Source organism: Accipiter gentilis, chromosome 13, assembly GCF_929443795.1.
Source record: "Accipiter gentilis chromosome 13, bAccGen1.1, whole genome shotgun sequence".
Lineage (NCBI taxonomy): Eukaryota > Metazoa > Chordata > Aves > Accipitriformes > Accipitridae > Astur > Astur gentilis.
Genome location: NC_064892.1, coordinates 31,891,561 through 31,907,531, shown reverse-complemented (window position 1 = coordinate 31,907,531; position 15,971 = coordinate 31,891,561). Strand labels below are relative to the sequence as shown.

Below are 15,971 nucleotides of genomic sequence, written 5' to 3'. Positions count from 1 at the left end.
CACCCAAGCAGAGGACCTCCGAAATACAGCCTGCAAAAGCTGCTAGTTTTACCAAAAAGACCCTCTTTGGTCTGCTCTCCCCTGCCCTCCTCTGCTGCTGCTACCTTGCAGTTTATGACATCCAGATAGTGGGAGGTCTGACAAACCGAGCAAGGCAGTGAGCAAGAAATTCCATTCCTGTTGAAATCAGTAATTCCTCCGTGCAGGCTGCTTTTTTTTTTTTTTTTTTTTTTTTTTTTTGTGTGTGTGTGTGTGTGTGCGCGCTTTCTTTTGTGTCACTTCGAGAAAGGCTGTGATATTATTATTACTTTAAATATAGCTTGCCCTGGGGCGGGGAAATGCACAAGGAAAGAGTCGGCAAGCAGCCTATCTCTCAGAAGAAAAGAGCAAGCCTCGCAGCACAGGCACTGGCTTCACTCAAGAGTGCAGTTTAGAAGTCAAAAAAACTATTCCAAATACCACCATTTTGGAGGAGGCTGAAGAACAAGGACACAAAACTGGCTAAACAGCGAAGAACATGGTAAATCAGGGTACAGAGTGCACCTAATTGCAGTTTGAGAGTGGGCTCTGAAGTACAATGTAAGTCTTCCTTAAATTGTGGTTTTTTATCATAGTATCTAGTTGTTTAATTTCCATTCTGAAGCCAGGCTGGGCCAAAAGATACGATTAGCTATAAAAATCAGCATGGAGCAGCATGTGTAATCTCTAATATGAGGCTGAAAATGATACTGAAATACAACAGAAGTCAGAGACTATCAGCCATATTATGGAAGATGAACTATAAATACGAGCATATCTAATTATTTCAGGAGAAAGATGCTGGATGGAATCTTTAATCAACTTTCTTAATAGGGAAGCGAGAGCTCTGCCGGTTTGTATGGCAAGCTATTTTAATACTGCTGTGTTTAAAATTGTGTGATTACAGTTACCAATAGCAATAAGATGTAGCTCCAGAGGGGAGTCCTAGTGGTTGCAAAAGTTTTTTCTCTTTTATTTCTCCAACATTTTTGCTCTCTGAAGTCTCAAGTCCACATTCTCTATCCTACAGCTTGGTTTTGCTTTTCGGCTGGATTTTCAATGTGTGCCAACGCTGGAATACCTATGGAACTGAAAACAAAACCTTTCAGCTTTCGGAGTTATTCTGGTATGTTTTCCTACATCACGCCAGTGGCAAAAATACAGTCGGCAAAAGATTGTGCTCCCTCAACTTCTGGCATGAGCAGCTGAGGAATATAAAGCCTGATGGTGACAAAGGGTGATAATCTCCTATTTTTCACTATTTATCTCACCGGTTTTGGACTGAGCAATGGATATTCTTTGTGACGAGGAGAGCTCTGCGAACCCAACTGCAAACTCCTTAATACAAATAAATCATGAGAGAAGACTCTACAGAAATGTTTACGGAGCTGGAGAGATTAATATATCACATCTCTTTAACTTGACTGTGGACTCTGAAAACCTAACCAATCTTTCGTGTGAAAGTAGCATGAGTCCCCCGTGCTACTCTTCCCTGTTTCAGCTTTCACAGAAAAACTGGCCAGCTTTGCTGACAGTGATAGTGATTGTTTTAACCATTGCTGGAAATATTCTTGTCATCATGGCTGTGTCACTGGAGAAAAAACTACAGAATGCCACTAACTATTTTCTAATGTCACTCGCAATAGCTGATATGCTGCTGGGTTTCCTCGTCATGCCGGTGTCGATGTTAACCATACTGTACGGTGAGTATCAGCTGTGTAACCTACTGCATGTACTGAGAAGCTTTAAAAATTGCATGCACATGTTGTTGTTGTTGTTGTTATTTCATTCTCTTACCACAAGAAATTGTAATCACTCCATGCAAGTTGAAATGTATGTAACTGGTTAATGGATGTAAGAATAGGTGAAGTACTTGAATCTTTTCCTACCTTGTATTTCTAGTTACAGGCATTCTAAATACAGTCCAGAACATTAGTTTATTACTCAGTTGCTGGGTGAATTGTCTTAAAGTCTGTATGAAGATGCTTTATTTTCTCTATTCTTTCAGGGTTTTTTCCCCTGGCTCATAATTTTCAATATTCCTAACAAGAATTTAGGGTCCTGCCAGTTACTTTGCTCTGCAAATATGCACAGAAGCACTAATGACTACCTTTAGATTCCAAGTAGGCAACCCCTTCAATTTTTTTTAATGAAGTAATACAAATGCCAATAATTTTCTTAACACCAATGCCCTGCTTAGACATCTACTTACCAGCAAATGCTGGAATAAATATTGTGGGAGTTAAAAAATGGATGGGAATTATTTTTTCCCAATTTTTAGTCACATTTACTAATGTAAAGCTATGGTTTCTTAAGATAAGTTATTTAAGAATTAAGTGAATAATGACTTGCAGTTCATACCCTTGTAGGTGATTGATAGCAGATCTTTCTTCTCATTTTCACCAAAATCACTTGCAGCACAGCTCACATAGAAAAAAGCAGCAGCCTAGGTACCAGCAGCAGTTCAGTACCAATATTGTCAGGCTATTATAATCCCTAAACTTCGAGAAATGAGTTTTCCAGTGCCACAACTGAATTACTACAGTTCAAGGAGAAGCCAGACAATGTCAGGAGGAAAGTGAGGTTATTTGCAAAGATTTCTATTTCTTTGCTATTTTGGGACTAAGGTCCAAGCATGAGCCTGTGACTTAAGGGAGATTTTATCCAGAAAACTGGAAGTTTATTTCCCAGTTTCAGTATTTCTACACGGATTGCCCTCAGCAGCATTTGCAAAACTGTGTTTGGCATCGGTGACGGTGTAACGTTGTGATTTATTGCTTTAGCGGTGCAATTACCTTTGGTGGGAGACACAACGTAAAAGTGAGCCGTGGGAGCAGAAATTGCCCGATGCGTGAGATTAGCAAAACCCTTTTAAATGCTGCGTGATTCCCTGAGACATGCAACAGGGACTCCTGCTGGTCGGGCTCCGCTGCCGAGGAAAGAGGCATCCAAAATCCACAGTTTGGAAATGTTTTGGAGGTCGGGATGCGGGATCGTCACCCTCCTTTGCCATCGCCGGCGCGGAGGAGCAGCGGGCCACCTACAGCCATAGGGAAGGGAGCGTGTCGGCTTTGCCTCCTCTCTCCCTGTTTTTTCCCTTGTGAGGTTGGGAAGGGGAGACCTTTGCAGGGGTAACTTGGGGTGAAATATCAGCCGGTGGTCCACGCGGGTACCAGAAGAACCATCTCGGTGTGAGGCACCGTCAACCTCCAGGACGACCAGTAATGGCACGGAGGGAAACCTCCCCTTACACGGGAGCATTTGCTCGGCTCCACAGCCCCTTGAAAGGGGATTGGGGCTGTTTTGCTCAAAAGAGAGATGATTTCTCCTTCTTGAGAGCTTCACAGCTACTGTGGGCAATTCCCGTTGAGCCAGGCAGGCTTCTCCATCCACCCAGCAGCACCAGCCTGTGCTGGAAAAAGAAAAAAAAGACACCCAGCAAGTCCTGCCAAGGTGGACGTGCCCACAGAGCAGAAAACTCATGGAGTTGAACAGCGCTGGTTCCTACCCAAAACCACACAGGGTGCTGGATGCCTTTTGCTCCCACTTCGGAGACTTGTCCCATGCCATGGGGTGACAGCAACAGCGTGGAGCAGAATATTGGCAGATGCTGCATTAACTCCCTGCTGCAGTGGAAGGACCAGGCATTTCAGAAGACTCCTGTCCAGCCCAGACATGGTCTCAGTTGATGTGTTTCTGTCAAGGCAAGATGGTCCACAGGGTCTCCTGCCTTGCCTACAGACCCTCCTCTCTTCTTTCCTCGCAGCGCTTTTAGCCTTTCACTCAAAACAGTTTTCTCGTACGCCCTGTTACCCACAAGCAGCCGCCCAGCCATCCTGGCCAGCTTGGTTTATTTGCTTCCTCACCTGAAAGGCCTTGTGAGATAACATTTCTCCTCTCCTGGGTGCTAATATGTGGCTTCATCAGGAGAAAAATCTTATCTCATCCAAGGGGCTACCTGCCCTCCCTCTCCACCTCTCAACTCCCTCATATGAACTCCTAGACCTCAGGAGCTCCCATGGACTACACGAAATCCTGGACCTTGTAAAACTTTCCCTGCCTATCCGATCTTTAAATTGCAGCCATGGTTTGTTTTGGGTTGGGTTGGGTTGGGTTGGGTTGGGTTGGTTCCCCTTGGCTATGTCAAGGAGTGAACTGGACATTGGCCAGAGCACAGCACAAGGCAAAGGTGCCCTGCACCATGTGCACATAAAATGTCCCAAGGCCTGCCTGGAGGATGTTCTCTACACCCTTCTAACTCTTACTGCATCCACAGTTGGCTCTTCTCATGTGTTTTCTCCTTTCCTGGCCCTGTAGTCTCCCAGGTAGTTTATCTGATGGATGCTGTTTTATCCCTGCCCCATCCAGGTTTAGAGCAAGGACAAGGGGTCTAGAAGGATGTGACAGATGCATTCCCAAAGGCCACTGAAGCAAGAGAACAGATGCATGTTGTCAAGTGTAAAAATACTTTATCGCTTTTCCCTGTGTAAACTGGCCTGGCCTGACAGAGAGATGCCGCTGGGAAGAAATGCCCCTGAAAGCCAGCCCGCACGTAATGCACTCCAGAGACCAGATTCCCCATTGGAAGACCAGAAAACGAGATAAAACATACCCATAAATGCTGTATGGCTTGTCAGGGTCAGCTCGTATTACAGCAGTCCAAGAGCACCAAGAAAGAGGTCTCCTCAGTGCTTACTGAGACTAAATTTAATTAGGCACAGACCTAGCTCCTCTGCCTCTCCCTCTGTTCCTGCTGTTGCAAATCTTGTACTGTATCTCCAGAGGAGACAGGCACTCCCCCGAATAATAGCCTGTTCTCACAATACCAGCTTTGGCACTGCCCCATGCCGCACTGTCAAGGGCAGCTGAGGTAATACGCTCTAAATTAAATCGCCGTAAGATAAGGACATGGATAACTGCAAAACTTGCTCCAAGGAGAGTTCTTAGTGGTTCCCTGCAGCACCAGAAGGGCCTTTGAGTGGGGGTCCTGCAGGGCTCTGCTTAGCCTGGCTCTGCTCAGGACTGCTCCTAACAACTCGGATAGTGCATGGAGCGTGAGCTTACGAAGTTTTCCAAAAGCACCAAGCTGGGAGAGGTGACGAGCACTCAGAGGGACAGGATCAGAATAGTCAACAATCATCTGGACCCCCGAAGAGAAAGTCTGAGACGATCACGTAACGTTCAGTGAGGATAAATGCAAAGATATCGACTTAGGAAAAAGAGAGCAAACCAACTACCGCTGGGGAAATTTGTCCGGGCTTCAGGAATGCTGCGCAAGATCTGGCTGTCAAAATGGATCATAAGCTAAGCGTGCGTCACTAGTATGATATTTTTATACAAAAGGCACCCACCATTCCAGGTCATGTAAGTAAGAACATTCCCTGCAAGACCCATGAAGCAATCTTGTATTTCACTCAGCAGTCGAGAAGCCTTTGCGAGAGTCCTGAGTCCTGTTTCGGTCACTGAACAAAGACGTGGATAAATTGAATAGGTTCCAGGGCAGAGAAACAAGAAGCACAAAAGTTTTAAAAGCATCATCTGTAAGCAAAAGATAAAGGAATTGGCTTTGCTTAGTCTGGAAGAGAAAAACAAAACAAAACAAAACAAACACCTAGGCAAGACACGATAGCCATCTTCCAATAGCTTCCAGAAAGGACAGCAATCAATTATTCTTCATGGCTAGTGGAAAGAACAAGGAAAAAGGGAAGGCTTAATTTTCAGCAAAGATGTAGGTTGGATATTGGTAAACACTAATGCGTTTGCTTTGGATTGCTCTCTCTGGAGGAGACTATCAATATTCATTGATAGAGGAAATATCCTTATTTAAGTATGTGGTAGGTGCCTAAAGACAGGTGAGATAAATATCGCTGGTATGCAACAAAAGAAATCTCTTTTTTCAGCTGCCACTAAATCTAAAGTTTCAGTTTCAGAATTAAGGCGGCTTTGCATGTCAGCAGGTGTTAATAATGCAGTAAATACAATGCATAAAAAGACCTAAAACAAAATTGAGAACTTGCAGGTCTACAGTTACAACATTGCTTCTCTTTCCATAGATTTGCTGCCAGAAATGGTTAATTATAACATCAAGCATTAGCATTATGCAAACAGAATTAAAAAGAAAAAAACATACGCTGCCTGTAGCCTGGGAAAGAAGCAGAGTTAATCTCAAAAGCTACGGAGTTAGGAGGTTGTAAGCAAAAAAAAAAATGTTTCTTGAAACAGTGTGAGGTACCTGCTGTTGAACGCATCACTTACTACCAGCTCCTCCTAGAAGGATGTATATATGCACTAAGACATATGTGTCATAACAAAAGATGTCTGCCACATTCTTAGCCGATGTCAACTTTCTCTCGTGCAGGATACACATGGCCTCTACCTACAAAGCTCTGTGCGGTTTGGATCTACTTGGACGTGCTTTTCTCCACTGCCTCCATCATGCACCTCTGCGCCATCTCACTGGATCGCTATATTGCCATTCGAAACCCCATCCATCACAGCCGGTTTAACTCAAGAACTAAGGCTTTTGCAAAAATAATTGCTGTTTGGACCATCTCAGTCGGTAAGTGAGGCAATATTTCAGCGTGTAATTGCAGATTTCTAGCCTTTGAGAGGATTTGACATATATATTGCAGTCTAAAACTGTATTCTCTGCCTGCGATATTTTGCTTGCCACAGTCTAAGAAGTGCTGTAATGTAGTAATTATGCAATGGAAATCAACAACGACAACGGGAAACGGAGGAGAACTGAGCAGCACTGTCACTAAAAGAATATACATGAGTGATAGGACTGCTGGGTTCAAGACTGTTTTAAAAATGTGTTTATTTCCCATGTTGCTTATCCATCATTACCTTAACATCTGAAAAGAAAAAATGATCTCAACTGAAAGAAAGATTTCCCTGTTTTATGTAAGTCAGTCGGTTGTTCCCAGCTTCTTATTAGGGTAATTTGCTTGGAGATGTTTCTTATGGGCAGATCTTTTCCGCCTTTCTGGGTGCGTAGGGTAGGGTATTTGCGCGTCCTATTTAGGAGGCATTAGATACTCTGTGTACACTGTAAATGAGAGAAGTTTCCCCACGGGACGGTTCAGAGTTGCAGCCTAAAATAGATGCCCTGAATGACTCCCTGTGAGAGAATCTCATGAGAACGAATCTCTCTTTGCACTGGCAAAACCCAGAGGCTTGAAACCAGGCACGGGACTGCCGCCCTTCCATTCCCGTGCTGGCAGCACCCTCAGCCCGGACCAGTTTGACGGCGAGGGAGGTGGAAAGAGCTTGGTGTCTGATGCCGTTCGGGATTTCTTCACCCACCTGGGGCTGCGGTTCTCAAACGTGCTGAAAGCGCAATTCCCCTTCAGCTCCTCTGGTTTTGCAGACCCCCCGAGCATTGGCACCTCACCTATTCAGAAGCAGAAAAAATTCCCTCTCTTGCCCTGGAAGAGATGAGTGTTGCCAGCAATCAAAGGTAATTAGCCGCGTCCCCGACTAATACAAATTACTGCAAGTGGTAACTGTAATCCATTACCATTCTTCCGAGGGGATGGAAAGGAGATGATGCCTAACACTGCTGCCTGCCGCTCCGAATCATCTCCCGGTCTCCTTCTTGATCCTGAAAATCTTTTTCCTGAGAAAAAAGCAGTCTAGGATTTTTATGACTTAAAATAACTGTACCTTCTGCTGGGCAGCAAGAAATAGTGGGAGCCCTCTCTCAACAGGACAGTTCTGCATCCTCCAGGACCTGGTGAGGTTCAACAGCATCACGCACGGCTCGGGGGTGCATTGGGCTGGTCAGATGGAGATGTCGAGCACAGGCCAGGTGAACGCCACCCTAAAAATACCTCGTCTCAACTCTAAAGGAAGCCTAGAGCAACTCAGACGTAGCTGGCTTCATTTAGATTAGATGAATCGTACCTTATATCTCTACAGTCGCTTTTCTTATCAATCCAGTCGAAAACATATTACTTACTCTGTCCAGTTTTTCCGATTTTGGACATTGCTAAGTGCAAGCATTTTTGGTGCATGCTGCGTATAACATAAAAAAGTCACACATTGCTTAAATTTGTACGTACTGTGTTTGTCTGCATTTCTGTGTGGTGGCTGTGCTTAGTGCGTGTGAAGTTACTGTCCTTTTAAAACACAAATAAATTCACAGAATTATCAGAATGACCATTCCAGGGGCAAACCAGTGGTCTACGCTGATCTGCATCTTTCCTCAGGCTCACTGCCAGAGTATCTGAATTAGCTCACTATTAAAATGAATCCAGAAAAATGTTTTATTTAAGCCCTATTAGTTAAAACGCAGTTTATGTCCTGTAGCAGGAGGGTTTAGCTCTTTGATATCTTGGTATTTAATTTCAAAAGTTAGGACTATTCTTTGCAGCGATAACAACATCGTCATAACACCTTTTCTGCTCTCTAGAGAATTTTCTTCTAACAGTGATCAGACGAGCCACAGATGTTAGTTGTTAGTACTATGGCAAGCAATAGCAACATGGTCCCTATTTATATAGCTCTGAAAAATACAACTCCTTGTTTTATGGGAAAGCACTCAAGCGTGGCACGAGCGAAGAGGACAGAGTCCTGCTTTACTGCGGCTGGATAAGGACACACGTAAGGGAACGGTGGATGTCAGGAAAATTGGGGGCTGATAGGGGAAACTCCATCTCATTCACACATCACCTGTCACCAAAACAGTGAGGAGGTTAACTAGCTAGAAACGAACGCAGGCAAGCACCCCGAGGTGTGCGGGAATGGTAAGGAACCTTGATAGATCCCGGATCACCCGTGCAACTTGCTGTCGGTCGGTCATCGACCCTGTCCTCCTGATCTGCCACCGTCCCACTCAGAATAGGTAGGAGATGGTTTCTGACAGGTGAGGTGCTTTCTATATAATTTACTAATAGGAAATGCTTTCTGAACAAAGAGGTGCTCTATGTATCATTTACCAGGCTCTTAGTGCCACTTAGAGTGGCAGGGCTATAAATTATTTAACGCTTTGCATTTTCACATAGCTATAGCTGGCACAGGCAGAGCCGGTGTCGGGCACAACGCGGTCTCTGCAGCACACGGTGTGGCTGCCATCTCACTGACAAATTTGGAGAGACAGGAGTTTCTCGAGGTTTTGCCCTCCCACCTCAGTTAGATATCCTCTGGTTTCCCCTTGCTCCTGCAGTTTGCAGCTGAGCTGGTGCCCTGTAAACTTGCATGATGTACGAGATGGAAGGTAAAAAGCAAGAGAAAGAAATGAAAGACATGATGTTCCCCTGCATAGAGGCTCATTTTAGCAGGGGAAGAGGGGGGAATCTGCTGATGAGAGACCCTCAACAGCTCCCTCGCTGTCAAAATCCTTAGTCCATCCGCTTGCATAGCCCTCTTCAATGATTGCTTTACCAGGCGGAGTCCAAACCTGTTTAGGCTCTGTTTGTGTGGCAGTATGCCATGCCCAGTCATCTTTGTACCCTTCTCTGAATCTTTTCCAGTGCTTCTACATCCCTGTTGAGACATAAGTGGCCAGACCACAATATTGAAGATGTGGACACACCATGAATTCATGTGATATAGTAATATTGTCTGTCTTGTTCTCAATTCCTACTTTAATAAGTCTGCCTTTCTTTTAGTCTTTAGGACCATCCCTGCACACTGAGCTCAGCAAGTCCAAAATCATGGAATCATAGAATGGTTTGGGTTGGAAGGGACCTTAAAGATCATCTCGTTCCAACCCCCCTGCCACGGGCAGGGACACCTTCCACTAGCCCAGGTCGCTCCAAGCCCCATCCAACCTGGCCTTGAACATTTCCAAGGATGGGGCAGCCACAGCCTCTCTGGGCAACCTGTGCCAGTGCCTCACCACCCTTGTAGTAAATAATTTTTCCTAATACCTACCCTCTTTCAGTTTAAAACCATTACCCCTCATCCTATCACTACACTCCTCATTAAAGAGTCCCTCTCCATCTTTCCTGTCGGCCCCCTTTAAGTACTGGAAAGCTACAATAAGGTCTCCCCGGAGCCTTCTCTTCTGCAGGCTGAACCACCCCAAATCTCTCAGCCTTTCCTCATAGGAGAGGTGTTCCAGCCCCCTGATGGTTTTCGTGTCCCTCCTCTCTTTCCTGAGTAGTGACAAAGAGGTTTGCGTAGCTAGATAGGGTTACCCCCCACCTCATGTACAACTCTTTGCTTCTTAGCACGGAGTTTTCTCTGCTACTTTGCTGTCAATTAGCTGAGATTTATGAGGACCTTCTGCAGTTCTCGACAGCCAACAGCCACGTGTTGCCAGCACATTTATTCAGTTCCAGCGTCCACACAAAGAGGTCCTGGATGGACTGAACAGCACTGACGAACACAGAGGCTGTTGGATGGTTCCTTCTACCACCCTCACTCTGGAAACAAACCGTTTAATCCTACCCCTTGTTTTCTTTCATTCAACCCATCCTTTTTCTACACAAGAACCTTTCTTCTTCTGCCATTAGAGTTTAATTTCTTTAACAGCCTTTGACAAAACAGTGTTGTAAGAGTTTTCTGGAAACCCGGGAATATTACATCAGCCGGATCACCCTTATCCACCTGCTCACTGACTTCTGCAAATTCTTCTAACTGATTAGTGGGGCATGGCTTCTAGCTGATTTGTGGGGCATGCAGAAGTTCTCCTAGTGCTTCCCAATCTACCCACGTCTCTTTCATTATGCCTTCTAATTTACCTAAGTAATAACACTTTCAGTCACTAAATTTGTAACTTTCCTTTTATTCCCTAAATTCCCAAATTTATTCAGTGAATTTGATCCAAAGATGAGTCAATCAGTGGTCTTCCTTCTCTGGCTTCAGTGAAATATAAAGTATTTAAAAACAGCATATAAAAGCTCAGATAATTTGCTTTACTTGACTTCTGAAATCTTGACTTTCTTAGTTAAAAAAGAAATTTTACTAGCATTTGGGTTTGCATTTAGTGGAAGAAGAGGATTTAGCCAGCAGCCTTTCTTTCAGTAGACCATGTAATGCCACAGGCAATTTGGTTTAAAATGGATACTAATTACTGTAACAGATTCTAATCGTGTCTTTAATTCTTAAATCATCCAGTACCCAGAGTGGCTAGATAATTAGATTATTTGTAGCTGTTGAAGGCAAAAGCCCATTAAAGCCTGAAAATTATTCCATTTGTTTTAAAGCACAGAGGTCGTTACTGAAAACAGGTGTAAAAAGCCCATGCATTTCCCTTTCCTAGAAAAATTAGACTTGAATTTTGAGTAGCGTTTAACTGGAATCTATAGAATTGTAAATGGAGCCTACGCTGAGGAATACGGGTAAAGCACCTGTGAGTCCTAAGTGGGCCTAAGAAACGTATTGCTCTGCAAGAGGCCAACAATGCATCATTCTCTCCTTTAAAAATCCTTGAAAGGGCCACATAAAAGAATTACAGTCGTGAATGTTAAGCCCTTACATATATCATTCCTCAGTCCTTATTTCTCTCTATTCCTCTGTTAATGGTCTAAATAATGTGAAGTTTGATGAAGCCCAAATCCTCTTAGCTGAGTTTTCTCTTCTCTTATCATTTCTCACTCAGCCTACACATCTGTTCACTGCCTTCAGGCAGTCTCTGCTCTCCCCAGTCACTAACAACTTAGATTTATTCGGTACTTTTCATGCAGAAGAAAAGTCTGGATGGAGCTGGATGAAGCTGGTGATTTATCTCCCATTGCATAACTCTCTTCAAATTTTGCCATTGCTTTCGAGGCTTCAAAAATACAGAAATACTGTAGCACGCGAAGCAACGTTCTCCAAAGTGCAAGCTGCAAAATGTTACCCCCAGGTGTACGAAACAAGCCCAGTGCAACTGAGCCCTCTGATAATTTGGCAGTGTGAAGCTTTTTACCTCCGTCCCAGGCAGCCTGCAATTTCTCTGCGTGACTTCTTGCTGTCCTACAGTACGAACGGCCAGGGAAGCAGCTGGGATCGGGAGAGTGCAACTCCCAGTGTCTCTGGAGTGTGGTTTCTTGATGGCTTTGGCTCCTTCAGCTCCCTCCTCCTAATGCCAAGGACACCTTTCATTTGAAAGTGCCTTTATTGTTTTCAAAAGGCACAAATAACCAAGGGGCTGCAGGTTGGGAATCCCTGTTCCGGATCCACCACATCCTCCTTTTCTTCCAGATGATGTAATTTGCCAGTTCAAGAAAGTCTAATTTAGGGATGGCTTGGCATAGGAAAAGACCATTTGTTATAACATGGAATATACTGCCAAAATACACAAAATTGCACATAATTACACACAGCACTGTACTCCGACAATATGAATTGAGCACCTAAATTTGGAAGTGCTGGATCTGAACTTGAAATATCTGCTACACTAGTCTGTTTACCATGTAGTCATTCACTTTGCTTCCATTTCTTTTGAAAACTTGGCTTTGCATTCTTAGCAGAATTTATAATCATTTCCTTAGTTAACATTTCTTCTTTCTTTATCATACTCATGAAATCATCCCCCAGAGAGTGAACATACTGTTTGCTCTTTCCAGCTGGAGGATCTCAAGGGCAAACATTGTAGGGTTTGTGTTTGGGAAACCCCCGGAACCTTTTCCATTTGCAAATGTAGATGCCACCATAAAAATAAAATGACATAAAGATGTCGTCAAGAATTGTGACGCAAGATACAGAGAAGTTTGCTTTAACTATAATGAAGGGCCATGGCACAAAATTTCATAAGCAAAGAATTAGAGCTTCATCACCATCTCATAGAAATAGGATTGTCGTTGTGTTAGTTTATAGAGACACAATGTGTGAGGCTCAGTAGTCAGCAACAATTATGCCAGTAGAAAGTTAATTGCCATGCCAATGACTCCAGCAGCAGTGACAACTGATGAGTAAAGGAGCGCGTCATGTGTAGGTTGTCCGAGGGAAGTCAATATTCAGTGCTGTTGTGCACAGTTCTGAGTTGGCTAGCACATGTATTCTGGTCATGAGACGCTACTTAAGATGGTTCTGAGACAGAGACATAAATATCGTATTTACTTTCCTCACTGATGTAAATTATTCCCGTATTTCCCATGTAACAGAATCCTTTGCTTGATTTGTTCTTCCCAGAAGAGTGAACACATCTCGTCCACCCGACCAACAGCTTACCACACCTATCTCCCTCTAATAACTGCGAAGGTTAAAAAAGCTTGCTTTTGGAACTTCTACATGGGGTTTTTTCATTATCTGACAAGGAGGTGTTACTAACCTTATACTTTTCTTTATGAAAAAATCCTCAAAGGAATGGTAATGATTGAACTGCTTTCTAAATTCTCCAAATTGTCAAATGAAAAATAATTATTATATATACATTTACCATTTTCTTTGTGCAATTACCTGATTATCAGGAGGAGATGAAGGTTTTTGCCTATGAAAAAGGCACACAGTCATTTTGTGAGCACCTCTTTTGCAAGAAATATTCTGCTTTATGGGTGAAAAAAGGAGTGAGGAGTGGCCACAACATTAATGCATGGCTTTTCTTTCTGCTTTGGTTTTATTTTTCAGTGCTAGTTTTAAATGATAGAGCTGTATTTTTTAATAGCAGAGCTACGTGGCAAGAACCTGGTTAGTCAAGGGACAGAATTTGTTCATTGTCTTTTTTTTTTGAAAAAAAAATCTTCTTTGCTTTGAAGACCATAAGGACCATGTTCTTCTTCCCCTTGAAGCTACTGGCAAAAAAGCATTAAGTTCAGTTGGACCAGGCTGGTTCCATTATCAGGTTTCTTTGAGTGAATAAGTAACTGTTTGTGGTTGGCAATATGACCTATAATCAGCCAGTCTCTCTTTGTAGGACACGTCAGAGTAAATGGAATGTTTTAAGAAAAAAGGCAGTAACATTACAGTGCTTATTATAAGTTATTCCTCCTTCTCTGCAAGGCTATATTTTTTTTAGGCGGTGGTGTTCCCAGCACAGCATGCAATACATACAAGAATCCAGAATGGATTCCCCATCCCGAGGGGGAAGGATGAGCCCAGGTCCTACCGCAGGACACCCTTTTCTGCAGAAAGTGCTATGTGAGGTGTTGCAAAAAGCAGAAAGGCCATGTTCGCAGCCCTCCTCTGATCTTTTGCCAGTGGGTCTCTACAACAGTACATGCTCAAAAGGAGATCCTATATTGACCAAGAAATTACTTGAGCATCTCGAATCAGAGGAATTGGCATTTCTGCATAGCAGAAGCCACAGGCAATATAAATGAGCAGAAAAGAAGTGCACAAGAAATCATGTTGGGATTTATAAGCTCTGTCATCTGTACACTGTAATTGCATTTAATCGCCTTCTAAATTAAAAACTGTTGTTAAAGTAGCACGCTATTGCATAAAAGAAAATGTCAAGAACAAAGAAATTTTCACTCATTTTAAAATTATACAGAGCAATTTCACAGCTTCTTTTATGTATTTTAAAGACTAAAATTTCATTTAAGTCAGATTTTGCATTTTATAATGCTAAGAAACGTATCGCAGAATTCTGCTTTAAAATGAAATCCTTACATTTACCCCAATTAGCAGGAACACTGCAAACTATCACACACTCAGGCTGCAATTAACTTTCCCCATGCGTTTCCTGGCCCGTGACATTGGCATCACATCTGAGCAGAAGCCCAGCCAGTAAGAGTCAGGGGTTTTGTGAGAGCTGAGACAACGTATTCCTAATTACCTACAACAAATTTAGAAATACCTGTCAGCTGATTTTTCCTATGATGTCCTCTAGAGTCACTGACGGAAAACAGCCTGTCAGACTCCTCCGACATCCTGAAAGCAGGCTGAGGCATCGCGATAAAGGCTCTCTTTTCTGGCTGATCAAAATTGGAGCTGTGTATTTCACGGTATTCAGTCCCGCATTTATGTTGCAAGTAAATCGCGCCCACTGGGAAGATTTGTTTCCTTTTGGCAGAACATAACCCTCGTTATGATTTTGTATTTGATCTGAATTTGCAAATGTCAAACGGACCGCTATTGCTAGGATCATAGGCTGAGCTGAACTGTGAGTATCCCGAGATAAATACTGCGCGGTTTTAGGTCCCAGGTGCCCTGAGTGAGCAGCGTAACTTTCTCCTTACAAGTCCAAAAGTGCCCAAAAGTTTTAGGTTGAATGTTCCCAGAGTAAAACCAGCCCTGCCTTGTGTACCACTGCAGGACATGAGGAGGTGCCTCCGGCATTCAGCATAGCCATTTCTTGTTGCAAGGGCAGTTCATTTATTTCTTTTTCATTTTCAAGGTGGTTTGTGACTTGTAGCAGAAAGATAAGCCTAGGGATTATGCTATAGCACCTCCATAGACACCTGTAGAGGGGAAATACAGGCAGACATGATCTATCATTTTTTCATCTCTTCTTCAACCCTCCCATCTTCTAAACGTGACCAGGGCACTGCCTGGTTTAAGAGAAGCGCAGTTCAGTCAGGGTGAAGGGCATTATTCACCGGGTGGGCAGGGAAGCATAAAGCACAGGATCCTGAATCACGGTGTTCAGACCAGTGCAGGTCTCTAAGCTGCTCCTCATCCTGTTTTTTCCTTCCAAATTATCCATCGCATCAGGACATCTCCAATAACGGTCCAGCCATTGGTGCAGTCTCCTTGGATAACTTGGAAGAAGCTGACCATTTGCTTAATCAGCAGCCACTGCAAGGAACCACAAAAGGAGGCATGGAGAGACAGAACAAAGATCTGGATTAAAGCGGGACCTGCTTTAAGGTCTAGAAAATCCAGAAGAATTACAGTTTTGGTTGTCCGTGCCCTTCAGACTCAGTGCAAAATTGTTGCTAACAAAAATGATAATAATTAAACAACTTATCTGATTGTTACATTCAGTCTCCTTTTAAACTACATAACGAGGTCAAGCAGCGCTGCTGGAGAAATCTCAGAGAGATAACAACAGAAATCTCTATTCAGTTCAGTGGAGGATTAAGGCAGAGTTAAGTAAATTATCAGCATTCAACAAATCATACCAAGTAATAATTAAA

The 15,971-nt window shown here is 43.3% G+C and overlaps 1 protein-coding gene across 2 annotated transcripts in view; it reads left to right on the top strand.

The window, feature by feature from the left end:
* Nucleotides 1–280: 280 nt before the first annotated feature.
* The window catches only part of HTR2A (5-hydroxytryptamine receptor 2A), a 35,226-nt gene continuing 19,535 nt past the window's right edge, over nucleotides 281–15,971 (top strand). Inside the window, exons 1-3 of one of the 2 annotated variants that reach the window (XM_049816054.1) lie at nucleotides 281–579; nucleotides 1,049–1,721; nucleotides 6,377–6,577. In XM_049816054.1, the coding sequence (XP_049672011.1) occupies nucleotides 1,307–1,721; nucleotides 6,377–6,577 (616 nt within the window). In that variant the 5' untranslated portion in view covers nucleotides 281–579; nucleotides 1,049–1,306. The other variant, XM_049816055.1, reaches the window with a different exon arrangement.